The 20990-nt window shown below is 39.0% G+C and overlaps 1 protein-coding gene across 1 annotated transcript in view; it reads right to left on the reverse strand.

Annotated features, from left to right (window-relative positions):
• Positions 1–2545: 2545 nt before the first annotated feature.
• CUL5 (cullin 5) overlaps positions 2546–20990 on the reverse strand; it is an 84742-nt gene continuing 66297 nt past the window's right edge. The window contains exons 14-19 of the mRNA XM_016184923.2: positions 16097–16220; positions 14327–14502; positions 13605–13766; positions 11622–11740; positions 7938–8061; positions 2546–6028 (exon numbers count right to left, since the gene is read on the reverse strand). Coding sequence (XP_016040409.1) covers positions 5834–6028; positions 7938–8061; positions 11622–11740; positions 13605–13766; positions 14327–14502; positions 16097–16220 — 900 coding nt within the window. The 3' untranslated portion in view covers positions 2546–5833. The remainder of the gene's footprint in view (positions 6029–7937; positions 8062–11621; positions 11741–13604; positions 13767–14326; positions 14503–16096; positions 16221–20990) is intronic.

Below are 20990 nucleotides of genomic sequence, written 5' to 3' on the forward strand. Positions count from 1 at the left end.
GTGTGAGAAGCCTCCTCCCCACCCATCACAATAAGGATACATTGAGAAGTGAACAGTCTGTGGTGTAAAGGTTTCTCATCAGAACCAACCATGCTGGCTCCCTGGGTTTAGACTTCCAGTCTTCAGAACTGTGAGAAATAAGTTTGTTATTATAAGCTACCGTGTCCATGTCATTTTTCATAGCGGCCCAAATTATATAACCTTATTAACCGTCTCTAGCTTCATATTTTAAATATTTCACAAAACCCAAATATTTTTAAAACAAGGATTTATATATGTATTTAAAAATTTACTATATTTATTTATTAGATAGAGACAGAAATCAGAAGGTAGGGGAAACAGAGGAGAAAGTGGTCCAGGAGACAGTGTAGTGGATAAAGCACTGGACCCTCAAGTATGAGGTCCTGAGTTCAATCCCCAGCAGCACACATTTACCAGCGTGATATCTAGTTCTCTCTCTCTCTCCCCTTTCTCATGAATAAAATCTTTAAAAAGAGAGAGGAGGGTGGTCCGGGAGGTGGTGCAGTGGTAAAGCTTTGGACTCTCAAGCATGAGGTCCCGTGGTTGATCCCTGGCAGCACATGTGCCAGAGTGATGTCTGGTTCTTTCTCTCTCCTCTTATCTTTCTCATAAATAAATAAAATCTTTTGTTAAAAAAAAAAGAGAGGAGGGGAGTTGGGTGGTAGCGCAGTGGATTAAACTCATGTGGCACAAAGTGCAAGGACAGGTCTAAGGATCCCGGTTCGAGCCCTTGCTCCCCATCTGCCGGAGAGTCGTTTTACAAGCTGTGAAGTAGGTCTGTAGGTGTGTCTTTCTCTCCCCCTCTGTCCTCCTTGCCTCTCTCCATTTCTTTCTATCCTATCCAACAACATCAATAACAACAACAATAAACAAGGGCAACAAAAGGGAATAAATATTTAAAAAAAGAGGAGAGACACCTGAAGATCTGATTCACCACTTGAAAAGCTCTTCCCCTGCAGGTGGGAGGCTGGGTCCTCAAACCCGGGTCTTTGCACACTGTAACATGTGTGCTCAAGCAGGTGTGCCACCACTCAGTCCCTTTGTTTTATATTTTTTATCTAGCATAACTTAATTTTCACCTGCAAGATTCCACCATTCTAGGCTAATTCTCCCCCACCACGACCCTAGAGACAGAGGAGAGAGATGAAAATAACCACAGCACTGTTCCACTGTTCATAAAGCTTCCCCATTGTCAGGTGCTCCCATGTGTGGGTCAGAGGCTTAAAACCCACGTCCTTGTGCATGGTAAACAGGCAGTTTCCAAATAACCTATCTTCTGGCTCATGATATCCCCGGCAGCACATGTACCAGAGTGATGTCTGGTTCTTTCTCTCTCCTATCTTTCTCATTAATAAATAAAATCTTTAAAAAAAAGTCTTCCTAAGATTATTCCATATAGGTTACTAGCAAAGAAAAAGCTACATTATTTTCATTTTGGACTAAAATCTGAAAGTTAAAAATTTATGAGTGCCTGCGTAAATGACTCTATTGGTAGAACATCAGACTTGCATGTCCCTGATTCCCTCCTACTCAATCCCAGTGCCCCATATGATGGAATGGGGTTCTGTGTTTTGCCTCTGTGTCTCATGTGGAACACTCTCGTGTAATAAATAAATCTAAAGAGGGGCCAGGTGGGGGTGCACCTGGTTAAGCGCTCACATTAAAGTGTGCAAAGACCCAGTTTTTTAAAAAATTGTATTTCTTTTAAAAAATTTTTAATTATCTTTTATTTATTGATTGGATAGATACAGCCAGAAATCGAGAGGGAAGGGAGGGATAGAGAGGGTGAGAGACAGAGAGACACCTGCAGCCCTGCTTCACCCTTGTGAAGCTTTCCCCCTGCAGGTGGGGACTGGGGGCTCGAACCCAGGTCCTGGTGTATTGTAACGTGCATTCAACCAGGTGCGCCACCACCCAGCCCCTAGGACCCAGTTTTAAGCCCCTGGTTTCCACTGGCAGGGGGAAAACTTCATGAGTGGTGAAGCAGGGCTTCAGGTGTCTCTTGTCCTCCCCCTCCCCTTTAAATTTGTCTCCATCTAATAAATAAATAAATATTTAGAAAATCTAAAAAGATGGGGCCGGGCGGTAGTGCAGCGGGTAAGCACATGTGGCACGAAGGCATAAGGATCCCAGTTCAAGCCCCCGGCTTCCCACCTGCAAGGGAGTGGGAAGCAGGTCTGCAGGTGTCTTTCCCTCTCTGTCTGCCCTCTTCTCTCTGTCCTATCCAACAACAATGACAGCAATAATAACCACAACGATAAAAAACAAGGGCAACAAAAGGGAAAAAATGGGTCTCCAGGAGCACTGGATTCATAGTATACGCACCGAGCCCCAGCAAATAACCCTGGAGGTAAGGAAAAAAAAATCTAAAAAGAAGGTAAGTGGTTACTTTTCATACATAATTGCTAAAGTGAATTGATATCTACTATGTTATCATAAGTTATTATTAAATCTACTTATCATAAAAATGTTAAAACTCTTAGAAAAGTCATTTTATAGAACATCAACATTTTCTGAATAGATGAAAGCTTTTATATTACATTTTTATTTTGCAAGAAAATAAATTATACAACTTAAAAAATAAAATCCCAAAATTAAGCAGTTCATCAAAATATTTCAGCCTACTGCATACAGAAACTGCTACCATTTAAAATTGTACAGCATTATCATCTCAGTATGTAGTAGCACACATTCAAAATCGTATATACCATACGAGGATAGGTTACAATTTAGGAACTCAAAATTGTTCAAACACTCCAGACGACACATAATGTAGATGACAGGAAGGCTCTTATGTAAGTTTATTTCACAAACATGACCTTGGAAGAGTTTGTAAGACAGCATCCCAGTCATTTACATGAAAATAGAAAAACCAGCTTGAGTTTAAGATATCAAATCTTTCTGGAAAACTAGCAAATCTTTCACTCAAATTGAATTTTAAAATTTGCCCTATGAGAAGGGCTAATGACATTCTACTGTAAATAATGTGAAATACTTTTTAACTACTCCAGTCATATTTGTATTAAATTTAGTAAAAAGTAAAAATAAAGCTAACATTTTTTTGGAAGTTTTTTTTTTAACATTTATGCACAAAATAAGAGACTTAAACAGGTTGACAGAATACAGGGACACCTTCAATAATTGTAAAAATTGGAAGACTTCAGAATTTATTTCAAGATCCTTATTAAATCATAGGAACAATAATGTAATGTGATTATCTGGTCATAAGCATTAAAGTTGTTTTACATTTTGACTTTAACATCTACTATTCTGGCAATGAGATGGCAAGAAAGATTAATATTTTAAAATAAAAGACGTTTGAAGCTTAAATTAACCTGATGCATCCTACAGCCATACTTAGAAAAATGTTTTTTTCTGACCCACATTATTTTTACTTAAGTATGTCAGATTTCATCCCTGTTTAGCACTGATTTTAATTGTAGAGAAAAGGGAGTCAAAGAATACCAATTTTACTTAGCAAACTGTTTTTTTCTAGAATCCTTCTTAAAATCAGCAAAACTATTGTCAAAACATACTTAAAGAAAATCTGACAATGGTATATAGGCACCTTATCAACTAAATAGTTTTCATAAACAACATAAAAGTAGTTAGATTTGATAACACAACCAAAAAATGATGAAACCTGTAAGTCTACAGTGTTTGCTGCTGTTCGATTCTCCAAAATACAATAAGGACATAATTAGCTATTAAAAATTTTTACAAAATTTAATAGAAAACTTTGCTATGGATTTAGTTACCCACTTTTGCATTAAATTTGCCTTTAAATCAAAACATCATGGCTCTCATTCTTAAACTAAAATGACCCAAAACATGAGAAATTCCAAAAAAGTTCTGAGAGTAACTATGGTCTAAAACAACAACAAAAAATCTTAAAACTTTACAAAACGGCCTATAATTATTCCTTCCACTTTTTCTTCCTCTGGCATCTTTACATTAGAAAATTTTCCAGCGCCAAATTATTTGTGGCCCTTATTAAACATAAGGGCCACAAATTATTACAGAATTACAAGTCCCCCCACCCCCCCAAGGTATCCATTGTTAGCAATCATATACTTAGAGACTAACAGTTTAATTCTTCACAATATTCTTGGCCAAATAATTGGCTTATGCTACCCTTCGAGCTCAACTGTTAAAGACTTTAATTAGAAACAAAACTCCAATTTCCTATGGATTTGAGAACAGTTATTTGATTATAGCCAGTGAAACCTTCACCATTTTAAATTTGCTTTCTTTCCTTTTAGCAGGAGGTTCACAAAGCCTCTTGGGACTGGGGACAGCTCTATGAAATGCTCTTAAAAGCACTTTAATAATAATACTGTGTGCCTTGCAACCCTCTAGCATTTACTTCCCACTACTTTCAAAATCATATGTTTAAAATATTACTTAATATCAATATCAAACAGATATAAAACAATTTGCAAGAAAATTTGAAACATGCACCATAATGAATAAAAATCCACGTTGAGCCATTCTTTCCTAATGGGGAATATGTTTGTCTCTTTCAAGTTGTTCATGTTCTCAAGTCCTGAATTCACTACTCTGGGCATTCAGTTGCCAGCAACAAATAAGTTGCTACTTTGGATTGACTGAAAGTAACGAGATAAGTGTTGCCTTCTGAACATTTTTAAAATGTTTATTTTTAAAATATATAAATATATATGTACATATATTTGGCAAGATATTAAGAATGTAACAATTTTGCTTATCCAGATCTTACATTGTAGTTTTTCTCTTCTTCCTAGGTGACTCATCACTTTTATTACTTTTTAAAACAGAATGTCTTCAATTCCAGAAACCTGAGGCTATAAATCCATAATCATGAAACTTTTAAAATATCAAAATATTTCTATGCTACAAATTAAGAGGTCAGTTGTATAATTATATTTTGAGTTTTCTGCCTTGTTTTAAATGAATTTAGATATGGCATAATAAATATAAGGTATATAAAGTATGTTGGCAAACACACTTAACGCTTGTTTTTATCATTTTGACTCTGAAATGATCTTTCATTCTTACCTTTTTGTTCAAACCAAAGCAACAACTGAAATGTTTCACTTTTTTGAAATAAAGCTTTCCAGCCATATAATATATAAAATTAACACAATAATGAACCAAAACAGAGGTCTACTGCTTAAAGAAAGCCAGTATTTGTAGCTGGAAATTTAAATACCATTTTTAGGTCACCGTTAAAATCCAATCATTACACTGAAAGTGTTCAAACAAATTGATACTATTAAAAACGTATCTTCTTACCTATACCTGTCTTCTCCCAGTGTAATGTAGATCAGCACACACTTGACCAAAAGAAACTAATAGTGCTAATTCTTGCTTTAATTGCATTTCTTAAAACAAAACAAAACAAAACATAACAGCATTTTTCAGTGCACAAATATCTGAAGATCCTTCCATGTGCAAGTAAAATTTTTTAAGAGAAGAAAAAAATAGGGGAGGAGGGGGAGGGAGAGAAGCAACAAGAAGCCCGTCTTCACCTTTCCAAGCTACATTTCTTCTGGTAGGTAAATATCAAATTTACTTTTAAAAGTTCATAATGGGCTCTTCATGAATGCAAGGTTTCTTCACAAAACAGCATGCTGTCAGAGTGTGTGCAACATGAAGGGTATGCCATCATGCTAACTAGTGTGATTGGCAAAATATAGTTGTTTTATAAGGTAAGGCAGAGATTTGCATTATGTAATCAAAGTCCAAAGAAACCTTCCTCCAGCACACACTATTAAAACTTCCTGCCCAAGCACTCCAACATTTGGGTTAATGCTGTTCATGATATTCAAAATTATGCCATGTATATGAAAGTGTTGATATCAGATTCATCTCTTCTGATGTACTTGTGCTCTATTAGCCATTCTATTTGCTCTTTTATCATTTTCTTTTGTGGCAAGAACATGTTTTTCAAAATTTCTACTAATTCAGTCTGAAGCTGAGCATTACTAATTTTCTTTCTCATCTTCATTATTTGTATGATAGCTTCCTAAAAATGAAGAATAAAAAATTAATATTTAAATAGGGCAAAATGGAAAACTACTTATAATAAATTTTGTTATCTATGCAACATCTATTCAAATGGTTAACAATCACTAGATAAAGGACAAGGTCAATATATTTTGCTTTACAAATAAAAAATATTTTATTCACTCAATTAAAAAATTAATTTAACTTATTGTTGATAAAGACAGAAAATTGAGAGAGGGGGAGATCAGGAAAGAGACAGCTGTAGCCCTGCTTCACCACCCATGAAGCTTTCCCCCTGCAGATGGGGACCAGGGGCTTGAACCTGGGTCCTTGCACACTGTAATGTGTGTGCTTAGCCAAGTGCACCACACCACTTCGCCCCTTAGTCATTCAATATAAAAAGAAAATGTGTGGGAATGGGATGGTGACACACTCAGTTAACTGCAAGGATCCCATTTGAGTCTCCAGCTACCAACCTGCAGGGAGTATGCTTCACAAGCAGCAAAGCAAAGCGGGTCTGCAGGTGTCTCCTCTCTCTATTCTCTCTGTCCTATCCAATAAAATGGAAAAAATGGCCATCAGGAGCAGTGGATTCATAGTGCTAGCACTGAGTCTCAATGATAACACTGGAGGCAAAAAATAAAAAATAAAAAAATGCTTGAGATTTTCTTTCATTTAAAAAAATATTTATTTTCCCTTTTGTTGCCCTTGTTTTTTATTGTTATAGTTATTACTGTTGTTACTGATGTCGTTGTTGGATAGGACAGAGAAAAATGGAGAGAGGAGGGGAAGACAGAGGAGAGATAGACACCTGCAGACTTGCTTCACCTCCTGTGAAGCAAGTCCCCTGCAGGTGGGAAGCCAGGGGCTCTAACCAGGATCCTTATGCCGGTACTTGTGCTTTGCTCCATGTGGGCTTAATCCAGCTGCGCTACCGCCTGACCCCCTCTCATGGTCAAGGATAGATAGCATAATGGTTATGCAAAGAGACTCCCATGCCTGAAGTTTCAAAGTCTCTGGTTTGATCCCCTGCATCAACCAGAGCTGAGCAGTGCTCTGGAAATCAAAACTTAATTAATGAATTAATTAATAGTAAACCTGTGTCTAGGTTCAGGTGAATCTTAGATGAACTCAATGTAAGACTGAACTTTTAAAAAGTCAACAAGGATTGGCTGGGGGGACTGTATAATGGTTTTGCGAACAACTTCTATGCTTGAGGCTCTAAGGTCTCAGGTTCAATCCCCAGCACCACCATAACAGCACTGAAGTTTCCTTTTATGTGGTGCCTGGGTTCAACCTGTGTTACATATAGTGCAGGCATCTCATCTGGTAAGTGAGTTATCTGGCTCACCAATGCATTTTTCAAATCCTAGTAAAAATTATTTCTCTTTACAATAAATCTGAATACATACATTTTCCTCCCCCACCCACATTCTTTTAAATAAAGTTTAAAAACTAAGATAAAACCCCCTAGTATTTAAAAATGTATTTATTATATTTATTTTTTATTATCTTTATTTATTGGAGAGAGAAATTGAAAGGAAAAGAAGAGAGACAGAGAAGGAGTGAGACAGACACCTGCAGCACTGCTTTACCACTTGTGAAGCTTTCCCCCTGCAGGGGGGGATCTGGGGGCTTGAACCAGGGCTCTTAAACATTATACCATGTCACTCAACCAGGTGTGCTGCCACCCAGCCCCAATTATTTTTCTTAATTTGACTGGAAAGAGAGAAGCTGAGAGGGGAAGAGAAGGTAGAGAGGAAGAGTGAGACAACTGCAGCACTGCTTCACTGCTTGTGCAGGTCGGGACTGGGAGCCTGAACCTGGGTCCTTGTGTATGGCAACGTGTGCTTAACCAGGTGTACCTCTACCCAGCCCCAAACTCTAAGTATTTAAAAATGTAGACATTCTGTCTTAATATCACAAACCTGGGTTCTTAGTATTCTTAGTTGAACTATTCCTTCATTTTCCTCTTCTCTCATTCTTTCCGTAGTAAGCTGCAAACGTCCAATTAAGTTGATTTTGCCTCTTTTCTGAACTTTTGCATTTTTTCTACAGAAAACAATAAAATCAAATATTTAATAGTAAAAGACCCTTTCTATTAAAAAATGGTTCATTATTTTATGAGTTAGAGAGTTTAACATGATAGAGAGAAGTGTCAGAGCATCACTCTGGCATATGCAACACCTGGGAGACTCAGCCATGCAAATAACTTGATCCACTAGCCTGAGCTATATCCCTGGCCACACGAAGACTTTCAAATATCATATTATGGCATCTATGTCTAAGAGAATAGGTTTATTTTTCTTTAAATGCATTTTTTAAGTTCCAGGAATTTTTTTTTAAAGGCCTATTTCTTTTATTGCTGTGAACAAGAGAGGGAAAGAGGGGAAGAGAGAAAAACCAGCTTATCACTCTGGCACACGAAATGGCAGGGATCAATCTTAGGACCTCATACTTTTTTTTTTTTTTTAATTTAAATTTTTTTTTTTCCATTTTGTTGCCCTTGTTTTTTTTATTGTTGTTGTAGTTATTGTTGTTGTTATTGATGTCGTCTTTGATAGGACAGAGAGAAATGGAGAGAGGAGGAGAAGACAGACAGGGGCAGAGAAGGATAGACACCTGCAGACCTCCTTCACAGTGTAAATCGATTCCCCTGTAGTTGGGGAGCCGGGGGCTTGAACCGGGATCCTTACACCAGTCCTTGAGCTTTGTGCCACGTGCGCTTAACCTGCTGCGCTACTGCCTGACTCCCCCAGGACCTCATACTTTTTAAGCCCAAAATTCTTTTTTTTTTTTTTTTAAAGAATTTATTTATTTATTAATGAGAAGATAAGAGGATAGAGAGAAGGAACCAGACATCACTCCGGTACATGTGCTGCTGGGGACTGAACTCAGGACCTCCTGCTTGAGAGTCCAATGCTTTATCCACTGTGCCACCTCCCAGACCACTTAAGCCCAACATTCTATCTAGTCATTGCACCACCTCACAGGTCACTAAGAAAATAGGTTTAATAATTCCCTACAACTTCATAATCAGAATTAAAGGAAAAGAAACATATGACCAAGTAGGTCTATCAAAAATGAGCCCTGTGGAGGTGGTGCAGTGGATAAGGTATCAAACTCTCAAGCATAAGGTCTTGAGTTTGATCTCTAGCATCACATGTGTCACAAGGATGCTCTAGTTGTCTCTCCTCCTTTCTCATAGATATATAAATAAAACTCTATGCTAGGGAGATATCACAATGGTAACAGACAGGACCTGCATGCCTACAGTCCCAAGGTCCCATGCTCAGTTTCTGGTACCATCATATGCCAGCACTGAGCAGCACTGAGTGATCCCATCTGTTTCTCTTCAAGAAAATAAGTTTTAAAGAGACATTTTATTATTATTATTAATTTCTTGGATAAAGACAGTCAGAAATCAAGAGGGAATGGGGAGATAGAGAGGAGAGACAGTGAGATACCTGAAGCACTGTTTTACCACTTGTAAAGATTCCCCCTGCAGGTGGGAACTGGGGGCTCAAACCTGGGTCCTTGCACATTGTAACATATGCATTCAACCAGGTGTGCCACATTTCGGCCACAAGAAAATAATTAAAAAAAAAAAAAAGGAAAAAGGAAATGAATATGGCCCAGCAGGTGGTATAATACATAAAGTGGTAAACTCTTGAGAGTGAAGCTTTACCTTTCATTTTTCCCCCTCCTTTTACCACAGCACTGCTCAGCTCTGGCTTAGGGTGGAGCTGGGGATTGAATCTGGGACCTTGAAGCCTCAGGCATGAGAGTCATTTGTATTAGGCTATCTCCATTATGCTATCTCCCTAGTTTATGATCCCATTTTTCTTTCTTTTTGATTTTTTTATTATTCTTATTTATTTATTGGATAGAGACAGCCAGAAATCGAGAGGAAAGGGGAGCTAGAGAAAGAGACAAAGAGACACCTGCAGCCCCGCTTCACCACTTATGAAGCTTTCCTCCTGCAGGTGGGGACTGGGGGTTTGAGTCCAGGTCCTTGTGCTCTCTAATGTGTGTCACCACACAGGCCCTGGTCCCATTTTCCTCAAACATGATAAAAGCTGTTAATAAGATATGGTTAACCATACCCCTGTAATAATAAAGTTAATGTGGCAGGCAGGCAGTAGTGCACTGGGTTAAGTGCACATGGTGTGAAGCCTAAGGACCACAGTTAAAGATCCTGATTTGAGCCCCCCAACTCCCCACCTGCAGGGGGGTTGCTTTGCAGGTGGTGAAGCAGGTCTGCATGTATCTTTTTTCTTCCCCTCTCTATCTTCCTTTCCTTTCTCAACTTCTCTCTCTCTGTCCTATCCAGCAGATAGGACAGCAACAACAGCAGCAATAACACGGAAAAAGGGAAGGGGGTAGATAGAGTAATGGTTATACGAAGAAATTCTTGTGCCTGAGGATCTAAAGTCCCAGGTTCAATCCCCTGCACCACCATTAAAAAAAAAAAAAAAAAAAAAAGGCTTCCAGGAGCAGTGGATTTGTAGTTTGGGCACTGAGCCCAAGCGATAACCTTAGAGGTAAAAATAACACTAACAACAACAATAATAAAGTTAATGGGGTAGGGGGCCGGGTGGGTGGCTCACCTGGTTGAGCTCACATGTTACAATGCTCAAGGACCAGGGTTAACTGCCCCCACCCAGTCCTCATCTATAGGGGGAAAATTTCACGAGTGGTGAAGTAGGGTTGCAGGTGCCTGTGCTTCTCTCTTTCTCTCTGCCTCTAGGATTATGGCTGGGGCTCAGCACCCAAACTCTAGATGCACTACTCTTGGAGGCCATTTTTTCTATTTTATTGGCTAGGGCAGAGAGAAACTGAGAGGGGAGATACCTGCAGACCTGCTTTACCACTTGTAAAGTGATTCCCCTGCAGGTGGGGAGCTGGGGTCTTGAACTGGGATCCTTGCACAGGTCCTTGAGCTTTGTACTATGTGTTTAACCTGGTATGCCTCTACTCTCTCTCTCCATTCCTCTCAATTTCTGGCTGTCTCTATCCAATAAATAAATAAAGATAGTAATATTTTAAAAATATAAAGTCAATGTGATTTATAAAAAGTATCAAGATAACTGAAGATATATGGTTTACAATTCAGCTGTGTCTTTTAGCTGGACCTTAGGAAAAGGACTTTTTAAATGGTTAAAGCAGCTTTATAATGCAAAAGGATAAAAAAAATAAAAGAGTGCAAAAGATAATGCTTAAAGATTAAAAGTTATGTACCCAGGATATGGTACAGTGGATAATGTGTTAGACTCTCAAGCATAAAGTCTTGAATTTAGTATCTGGCACTGCATGTGCCCAAGTGATGCTTTGGTTCTCTTTCCTGATCTCTCTCACTAATGAATACATTTTTTTTTAAAGATAAGTTATGTAGTATAATGATAACAAATGTATCTGAAAAAAAATACAAAGAAGCATTTCCAGTTCATCAATATGTTTAACAGTAAGCACCTAAATGGCATGAATCTGCAGGGATAGCAGTATAAGAATGTTTTAAACAACATGTAAAGAAAATTATTATTTTACCAAAAGTAAAGCATTAAAGTTCAAACAAGGTATTTTTATTTTATATCAATCAACATAAACCTTACATTAAACTGAACTCCTGGTTCACTGAGAAGAGGGTACCTTCTGTAAAGTCTTTGGGTGAATTGACTTGAGGCTCATACAATAAAACTTGCCGTTTGAGCTTCGGGAAAGCTACTAAAGACTATCAAGAATAAAGAGAAGACAATTAGCATTTATAGACTGTATAGAACACTAAGATCAATTTTACAACATGTCTAACAGATAAGGACTATTATAAGCAAAAACTCAAAATTTTATCTGAATCTTCTGTGAATATAACAATGTAACACACAGTAAGGAAAAAGTTGGTTATGAAGAAGCAATAAATCTTTATAATTAGACAAGAAGGGGTGGGGATTACGCAAAGAGACTCTCATGCCTGAGTCTCCAAAGTCCCAGGTTCAAGCTCCCTCACCACCATAAGCCAGAGCTGATCAGTGCTCTGGTAAAATAAATAAATACAAGAAACTAAAAGGACTGGTTACACACAATTGCAGCAAATATCATTTTTCTAGTTACAGATAAGACATGTCTCTCTAGGTAATAATTTTGGAACTTAGGAATATCTATGGAGTAGGGGTAAACTGGTGAGAGCAGGTAGCTGCTAAGGAATTTATTTAAAATTTTTATTGAGGTGTTAATGGTTGGCACATGAGTATAGTATCTCATCTCGACATGACAGATGGCTGCATAATATTCTCATCCCAAGTTTAGGTCCTTTTCTGTCACCAAGTACTATGACCCAAAAGCCTCCACTTCCCTACCTCTCTCTGTCCTCCTTCCCCAGAGTCCTCTGCTTTGGTGTAATAATGAATACAAATTATAAGCCTCAAAAGGACCAAACTTCTAAAATTTGGGGTTATCACAAAAATTTTTAATACATTCTTAGTATAAATCTTTGGTTTTATGTCTCCTATTTAAATATCAGTTCAATTTTTTTTTCTTTGTTTATCTCCATTTTGGTAACTTATTTATTTTCAATTTCTTTATTATTTTTTAAAATATTTATTCCCTTTTGTTGCCCTTGTTTTTTACTGTTGTAGTTATTATTGTTACTGATGTCACTGTTGTTGGATAGGACAAAGAGAAATGGAGAGAGGAAGGGAAGACAGAAAGGGGGAGAGAAAAGATAGACACCTGCAGACCTGCTTCATCACTTGTGAAACTACTCCCCTGCAGGTGGGGAGCCGGGGGCTCTAACTGGAATCCCAATGGCTGTCCTTGTACTTTGTGCCACATGCACTTAACCTGCTGCGCTACTGCCTGACTCAATTTCTTTATTTAAAAATTTTTTTTACATTTATTTGTTTATTTTCCCTTTTGTTGCCCTTGTTATTTAACATTGTCGTGGTTATTACTGTTGTTGGATAGGATAAAGAGAAATGGAGAGAGGAGGGGAAGACAGAGAGGAGGAGAGAAAGACAGACACCTGTAGACCTGCTTCATCACTTATGAAGCAACTCCCCTGCAGGTGGGGAGCCGGGGGCTCAAACTGAGATCCTTAAGCCGGTCCTTGTGCTTTGCTCCACGTGCACTTAACCCAGTGCGACACCGCCTGACTCTCAATTTCTTATTATTTTTTTTAAATATTTATTTTATTTATTTATTCCCTTTTGTTGCCCTTGTTGTAGTTATTATTGTTGTTGTCGTTGTTGGATAGGACATAGAGAAATGGAGAGAGGAGGGGAAGACAGAGAGGAGGAGAGAGAGATAGACACCTGCAGACCTGCTTCACCACCTGTGAAGTGACTCCCCTGCAGGTGGAGAGCCGGGGTTCGAACCGGGATCCTTATGCCGGTCCTTGTGCTTTGCACCACCTGCGCTTAACCTGCTGCGCTACAGCCCGACTCCCTTCTTATTTTTATAATAATCTCATTGAGTATATTTTTCTTGGTGCAAATTCATTTTGAGAATGTATGCTATGAATACATAAATTTATTATAAGCAAGTGAACACGTTTCCTGCTATATGAGAGAATTTAAAAAATACAAAAATATAAAACACACCCATAAAGTCCTTCTAAGCTCAGCATCTGGGAGTTCAGTGGCAAGTTTTAGATTTTCAAAGCTAATTTTCTCTCTAGGTCTTTGGTTCCATGCAAACAACACAGCCAGCTGAAACGTTGTTACTTCCAAATCATATTGACCTACTTCATTCTTAAATGTAATCTATAACAGAAAAAAAAAAAAAGATTAAACAATCTCTTAATGATAATTACCACCTATCTATTGTAGTGTTTCTTACATGTCATATCTGTAGAAGACTGAATTCTTTCTTAGTAAATTATCTGTTCTGTTTTTATATGGTGATAAATGTTTCAGGAAACCTTAATGACTATCCAGAATAAAGTCTCATCTCCCACCATTTGCTGGAACAAAATATAGCAAATATGTGGAGGAGTTCTGGTCAATGAGATGTGGGAGAAAATGATGGAAACTTCTAGAGGTTGTCCTTACAAGTAGATACATGCTCATTGTTCCTTTCATATTGGGCTGGAAGATAAGACATAGAAGGGATGGTAGTGAATTCTGCAGACAAGGACAATGCTGTAAGAATGGTGGTATAGCCAGAAGTTTATGTCCCTAACAACTTCATGGAACTGTGCCACTACATGTACTCAACTTTTCTACATGTCAGAAAGGCAAATATCCAGCTAGTGTAAGCAACACTTTTATTTAGTCCTGCTTTCAGTCAAACAAATCTCTGGACTGATACATCATTTACTTACAATTCCATTTGACATGAGATGATGCCAATGTAATTTTCTACCACTATGATTTTTTTTGTAGAATTCTTCTACTTCAGGTATCAAATCCTCCAGTTCAGTGGGAAGTGAGACAAAGACTTTCTCAGAGCTTCTTGACCAGGCACCAGCATTCAGAATTTTTATATTCACTGAATCAGCTATAGGCAAGAGAATATAAAGTATAAGTAAATAATTAAGCCTGAAATAAACAAAATTTTAAAGATTTTAAGTGTTCCTTTATTTCAAAATAAGATTTGATCCCCCCCAAAAAACCTAACATTCTGCTTCGCATGTTGTCTTCATGGAATGTGGACCTCTTAACTTCTTTGTTACTGCTAAGGTTTACTTTTTATTCATTTTTTTTTTTTTAAAGAAACTTTATTTCCCTTTTGTTGCCCTTGCTGTCATTTGTCGTTGTTATTGCCATTGCTGTTGTTGGATAGGACAGACAGAAATCAAGAGAGGAAGGGAAGACAGAGAGGGGGAGAGAAAGACTCCTGCAGACCTGCTTCACCATCTGTGAAGCAAACCTCCTGCAGGTGGGGAGCCAGGGGATCGAATTGGGATCCTGATGCCAGTCTGTGCGCTTTACCCACTGCAGTACCGCCTGGCTCCCTTTTTTATTCACTTTTTTTTTTGCCATCACCCAGATATGTTATTATTTTTTAAATTCTTTTTTTAAAGTTATTAGCTTTCCCCTTGAAGGCGGGGACTAGGGTCTTGAACCTGGGTCCTTGTGCACTATAATGTGTGCACTTAACCAGGTGCATCACTGCTCGGCCTCAGATGACTTTTTCAGGCAAAGAGATACAGAGAGATGAGGAGGAAGAGAAGTAGGAGAAAGAGGAGACAAAGAGATCAAAACAATATGATGAGACCTGGCTTGAACCTGGGTTACACACATGATAAAACAGAAAACTACCCAAATGAGCTAATTTGCTGGCCCTCTAAAGTTGATTTTTTAAAAAAATATTTTATTTATTTATTCCCTTTTGTTGCCCTTGTTGTTTTATTGTTGTAGTTATTATTGTTGTTGTCGTCGTTGTTGGATAGGACAGAGAGAAACGGAGAGAGGAGGTGAAGACAGAGCGGGGAGAGAAAGACAGACACCTGCAGACCTGCTTCACTGCCTGTGAAGCGACTCCCCTGCAGGTGGGGAGCCGGAGTTCGAATCGGGATCCTTATGCCGGTCCTTGTGCTTTGCACCACCTCCGCTTAACCCGCTGCGCTACAGCCCGACTCCCCTAAAGTTGATTTTTTAACTCACTGAAAAACAAAGATTCTTTGAAACACATTTAAGAGCATAATGATTATACAAAAAGTCTCTCGAGCCTGAGGCTTCCAAGTCCCAGGTGCAATCCGCCGCACCACCATAAACCAGAGCTGATCAGTGCTCTGGTATAAATAAATAAATATTAAATTAAAAAAAATTATTCCCTTTTGTTGCCCTTGTTTTATTGTTGTTGTAGTTAATTGTTGTTGATGTCGCTGTTGTTGGATAGGACAGAGAGAAATGGAGAGAGGAGGAGAAGATGGGGAGAGAAAGATACCCGCAGACCTGCTTCACCACTTGTGAATTGACGCCCCTACAGGTGGGGTGCTGGGGGCTTGAACCGGAATACTTACATCAGTCCTTGTGCTTTGCACCATGTGTACTTAACCCACTGTGCTACCGCTCAACGTCCAAATAAATATATTTTTAAAAGTTTTAAAGAAACACACACACACACACACACAGTCACAAAATAATACCTGGTAAAGCCAATTTGTTATTTTTATGCATTTCTTTAAAAGCTTGGTTCAGATCTTCAGATACTTTAATGTCCTGAAACATTCTAGCAAGCTTGTTTACATAATCTGCTGGCATACCAACTTCCTATGAAAAAGAAAAGTAATAAATAATATATAATCTGATATAATATTTGAGAAAATTAGTGGAAAACTAAGTCATGTTTATACAGAACTCTTCAGTATGTTTTTATTTAATCAAATGGTTTTTTAAAAAAATGTTATCTTTATTTACTTATTGGATAGAAACTGCCAGAAATTGAGAGGGAAGGAGGAAACAGAGAGGGAGAGAGACAGAGAGACACCTGCAGCTCTGTTTCACCCCTTGTGAAGCTTTTCCGCTATAGGTGGAGACCAGGGGCTAGAACCTGGGTCCTTGCACATTGTAACATGTGCACTTAACCAGGTGTGCCATCGCCTGGCCCCTCAAATGTTTTTTTAAATAATTATTTATTTATTCCTTTTTGTTGCCCTTGTTGTTTTATTGTTGTAGTTATTACTGATGTCGTTGTTGTTGGATAGGACAGAGAGAAATGGAGAGAGAAGGGGAAGACTAAGAAGGGGAGAGAAAGACAGACACCTTCAGACCTGCTTCATACCTGTGAATCGAGTCCCCTGCATGTGGGGAGCTGGGGGCTCGAATAGGTATCCTTATGCTGATCTTTGCTTTTTACTACGTGTACTTAATCCGCTGCACTACTGCCTGACTCCCCCCTCAAATGGTTTTTTAAATTTATTTATTTTTATTTGTTATTGGATAAAGACAGAGAGAAATTGAGAGAGAAGGGGGAGATAGAGAGGAAGAGAGACACCTGCAGACCTGTTTCACAGCCTGTGAAGCGACTCCCCTGCAGGTGGGGAGCCGGGGGCTTGAACCGGGATACTAGTCGGTCCTTGTGCTTAACCCGCTGTGCTACCGCCCGACTCCCCTCAAATGGTTTTTAAGTTTACACTTAATCTTGATTTTTTATATTTATTTTATTTATTTATTCCCTTTTGTTGCCCTTGTTGTTTTACTGTTGTAGTTATTGTTGTCATTGTTGGATAGGACAGAGAGAAATGGAGAGAGGAGGGGAAGACAGAGAGGGGGAGAGAAAGACAGACACCTGCAGATCTGCTTCACCGCCTGTGAAGCGACTCCCCTGCAGGTGGGGAGCCGGGGTTTGAACCGGGATCCTTATGCCGGTCCTTGTGCTTTGCGCCACATGCGCTTAACCCGCTGTGCTACAGCCCGACTCCCCAATCTTGATTTTCTTTAGAGATTCCACTCTGCATGAATTTCATTATAGTTAAATACCACCAGCCCAACAACACACAACACAATGCAGGTTTCTTTTACTACTATATATTACATGTAAGTAATAAAGCAATAACTTCACTTCTCACTGCTTTCTCCACAGTATTACACAAGTAATATCCCATCATTATCAGATTATTATACTTTTTTGAAAATCTATCATGTACCATTGCTGCATCCTTATTTTCTGGTGATAAATCCACTTGACATTAAAAAAAATGATAAGACGTCAAAAAGGAAATAAAAGTATAGAAATGGAAAGAAGATAATGATGGACATGAAAATAAAATGTGATATAAATGAAGTTACAAAAGAGCTGACTGTGGATATACTGTTGACATTTCAATGTTGAGGACTTTAACTATGCAGACACAGGGACTCAGTGAAGGTAAAGTGGTAACATAAATGAGAAATGTGTCAGTGACAAAAAAGGATGAGGTTCCCCAGAGAAAGCAACACCAGCTAAGTTATCATGACACTGAAAACCCCCAAGACCCAGTGTTGGAAATTTATCCAAACTAACAGTATGCTACCTTCCCAAGGTAAAGACAAGGTGCTCACTCTGTACTGTACTGTAAGTCACCTGACACAAATACAAAAATTAGTCAAATTACTCTTCCTTTTAATAAATCTTTTTGAAATACAATTCATCCACCACAAATCATCCATTGAAAGTGTACAATTTCGTGGTTCTAAAAGTGAAAAAAATAAAGACAGCTGAACCATTTTATATCATCACCAGCAATGCATGATCATGGTCCCAACTTTTCCTCTTATCATTTGTCTTTTTTTTTTTTTAAAGAATTTATTTGGGGGTCGGGCGGTGGCGCAGTGGGTTAAGCGCATGTGGCGCAAAGCGCAGGGACCAGCGTAAGGATCCCGGTTCGAGCCCCCGGCTCCCCACCTGCAGGGGAGTCGCTTCACAGGCGGTGAAGCAGGTCTGCAGGTGTCTATCTTTCTCTCCCCTTCTCTGTCTTCCCCTCCTCTCTCCATTTCTCTCTGTCCTATCCAACAACGAATTGCGTCAACAAGGGCAATAATAATAACCACAACGAAGCTACAACAAGGGCAACAAAAGGGGGAGAAAAAAAAAAAAAGGCCTCCAGGAGCGGTGGATTCATGGTGCAGGCACTGAGCCCAGCAATAACCCTGGAGGAGGAAAAAAAAAAAAAAAAAGAATTTATTTATTTATTCATGTGAAAGACAGAGGAGGAGAGAAAGAACCAGACATCACTCTGGTAATGTGCTGCCGGGGATTGAACTCAGGACCTCATGGTTGAGAATCTGATGCTTTATCCACTGCGCCACCTCCCGGACCACTTCATTCCTCTTTTAGTCTACGGCCATACCACCCTGAACATGCCCAATCTTGTCTGATCATTTGTCTTTTATATTTCACCTAATGTAGTGGGAGTAAAATGTTATGTCATTACAGTTTCGCTTTAAATATTTTTATTTTATTATTGGATAGAGACAGAGAGAAATTGAGAGGGGAGAGGGAGGTACAGAAAGGAAGAAAGGTACAGAAAAGAAGAAAGGAAGCAGCACTGCTTCATCATTCGTGTAGCTTTCCCCCTGCAGGTGTGGACAGGAGCTTGAACCTGGGTCCTTGCACACTATAGTGTGTGTGCTTAACTAGGTGTGCCACCACCTGGCCCATCTATTTGCATTTCTAATACAAGTGCTGTCTAGCATCTTTGCACAGTAATAAAAATATAGTTAAAAAAATGAGTGATTATAATAGTTTATTTAATAGAGGTCACTCAGTAAGTAGTATGCTTGCTCAAGGCCATAGGTTCATTTCCCAGCACTATGTTAAAAAAAAGACATTTGCATTTTAATTATCTTTTTATTGCTGAAATGTAAAAGTTCTTTATATATAATATATATACACCAGACATATTAATTAGAAATATTTTCCTGGGGGATGAGTGGTGGCACATACATTACCACACACAAGGACCTGGGTTCAAGCCCCCACTCCCCATCTAAAAGAGGGACACTTCACAAGTGGTAAAGCAAGTCTGCAGGTGTCTTCTCTGTCTCCTCTCAACCTCTCAATCTACTCCTCTCAATCTCTCAATTTAGCTTTGTCCTATCAAATAGAGAGAGAAAAAAAGGACCATTGGGAGTGGATGGTTCATCTTGCAGGCACTGATATCCTAGTGATAACCCTGGTGGCAATGAAAGAGAGAAAGAAAGAGGGGAAATATTTTCCTACTTCTGTTTTTTAAAAACATTTATTAATTTATTTTGCCCTTTTTTTTAAAGAACTATTTTCTTAAAATATTTTATTTTATTTATTTATTCCCTTTTGTTGCCCTTGTTGCTTTATTGTTGTAGTTATTATTGTTGTCGTCGTCGTTGTTGGATAGGATAGAGAGAAATGGAGAGAAGAGGGGAAGACAGAGAGGAGGAGAGAAAGATAGACACCTGCAGACCTGCTTCACCGCCTGTGAAGCGACTCCCCTGCAGGTGGGGAGCCGGGGTTCGAACCGGGATCCTTATGCCGGTCCCTGTGCTTTGTGCCACCTGCGCTTAACCCACTGCGCTACAGCCTGACTCCCTTGCCCTTGTTTTTTATTGTTGTAGTTATTGTTGTCGTTGTTGTTGGATAAGACACAGAGAAATGGAGGGGGGGGGGAAGCAGGGGGATAGAAAGACAGACATTTATTTATTTATTTTTTTATGAGACAGAACTAGTAGATCACTCTGGCACATCTTATGCCAGAGATCATAGTCAGGTACACATGCTTTATCCACTGTGCCACCTCCTGGGCCACCAGTGAATAACTTTTTAATATTTATTTACTTATTTCCTTTTGTTGCCTTTGTTGTTTTATTGTTTTAGTTATTATTGATGTCATTGTTGTTGGATACGTTGTTGTTGGATAGGACACAGAGAAATGGAGAGAAGGGAGACACCTGCAGACCTGTTTCACCGCTTGTGAAGTGACTCCCCTGCAGGTGGAGAGTTGGGGGCTCGTACTAGGATCCTTATGCCGGTCCTTGCACTTTGTGCTATGTGTGCTTAACCTGCTGCACTACCACCTGACTCCCCTACTTCTGGCTTTTCTTTTTTAGTTTTCATATATTTATTTATTTTCCCTTTTGTTGCCCTTGTTTTTTATTGTTGTTGTAGTTATTATTGCTGTTGTTACTGATTTCCTTGTTGGATAGGACACAGAGAAATGGAGGAGGGAAAGAGAGATGGGGAGAGAAAGACAGACACCTGCAGACCTGCTTCACTGCTTGTGAAGTGACGCTGCCCCCTTCCCCACAGGTGGGGATCCGGGGGCTCGAACCGGGATCCTTAAGCCAGTCCTTGGGCTTTGTGCCACGTGAGCTTAACCCGCTGCACTACCTCCCGACTCCCTCTACTTCTGTTTTTTTTTTTTTTTAATCTATCTTTATTTATTTATGAGAGGGATAGGAGAAAGAGAAAGAACCAGACGTCACTCTCGTACATGTGCTACTGGGGAGTGAATTCAGGACCTCATGCCTGGGAGTTCAATGCTTTATCCACTGTGCCACCTCCCAGACCACTCTACTTCTGTTTCA

This window comes from Erinaceus europaeus, chromosome 20, assembly GCF_950295315.1.
Source record: "Erinaceus europaeus chromosome 20, mEriEur2.1, whole genome shotgun sequence".
Classification (NCBI taxonomy): domain Eukaryota; kingdom Metazoa; phylum Chordata; class Mammalia; order Eulipotyphla; family Erinaceidae; genus Erinaceus; species Erinaceus europaeus.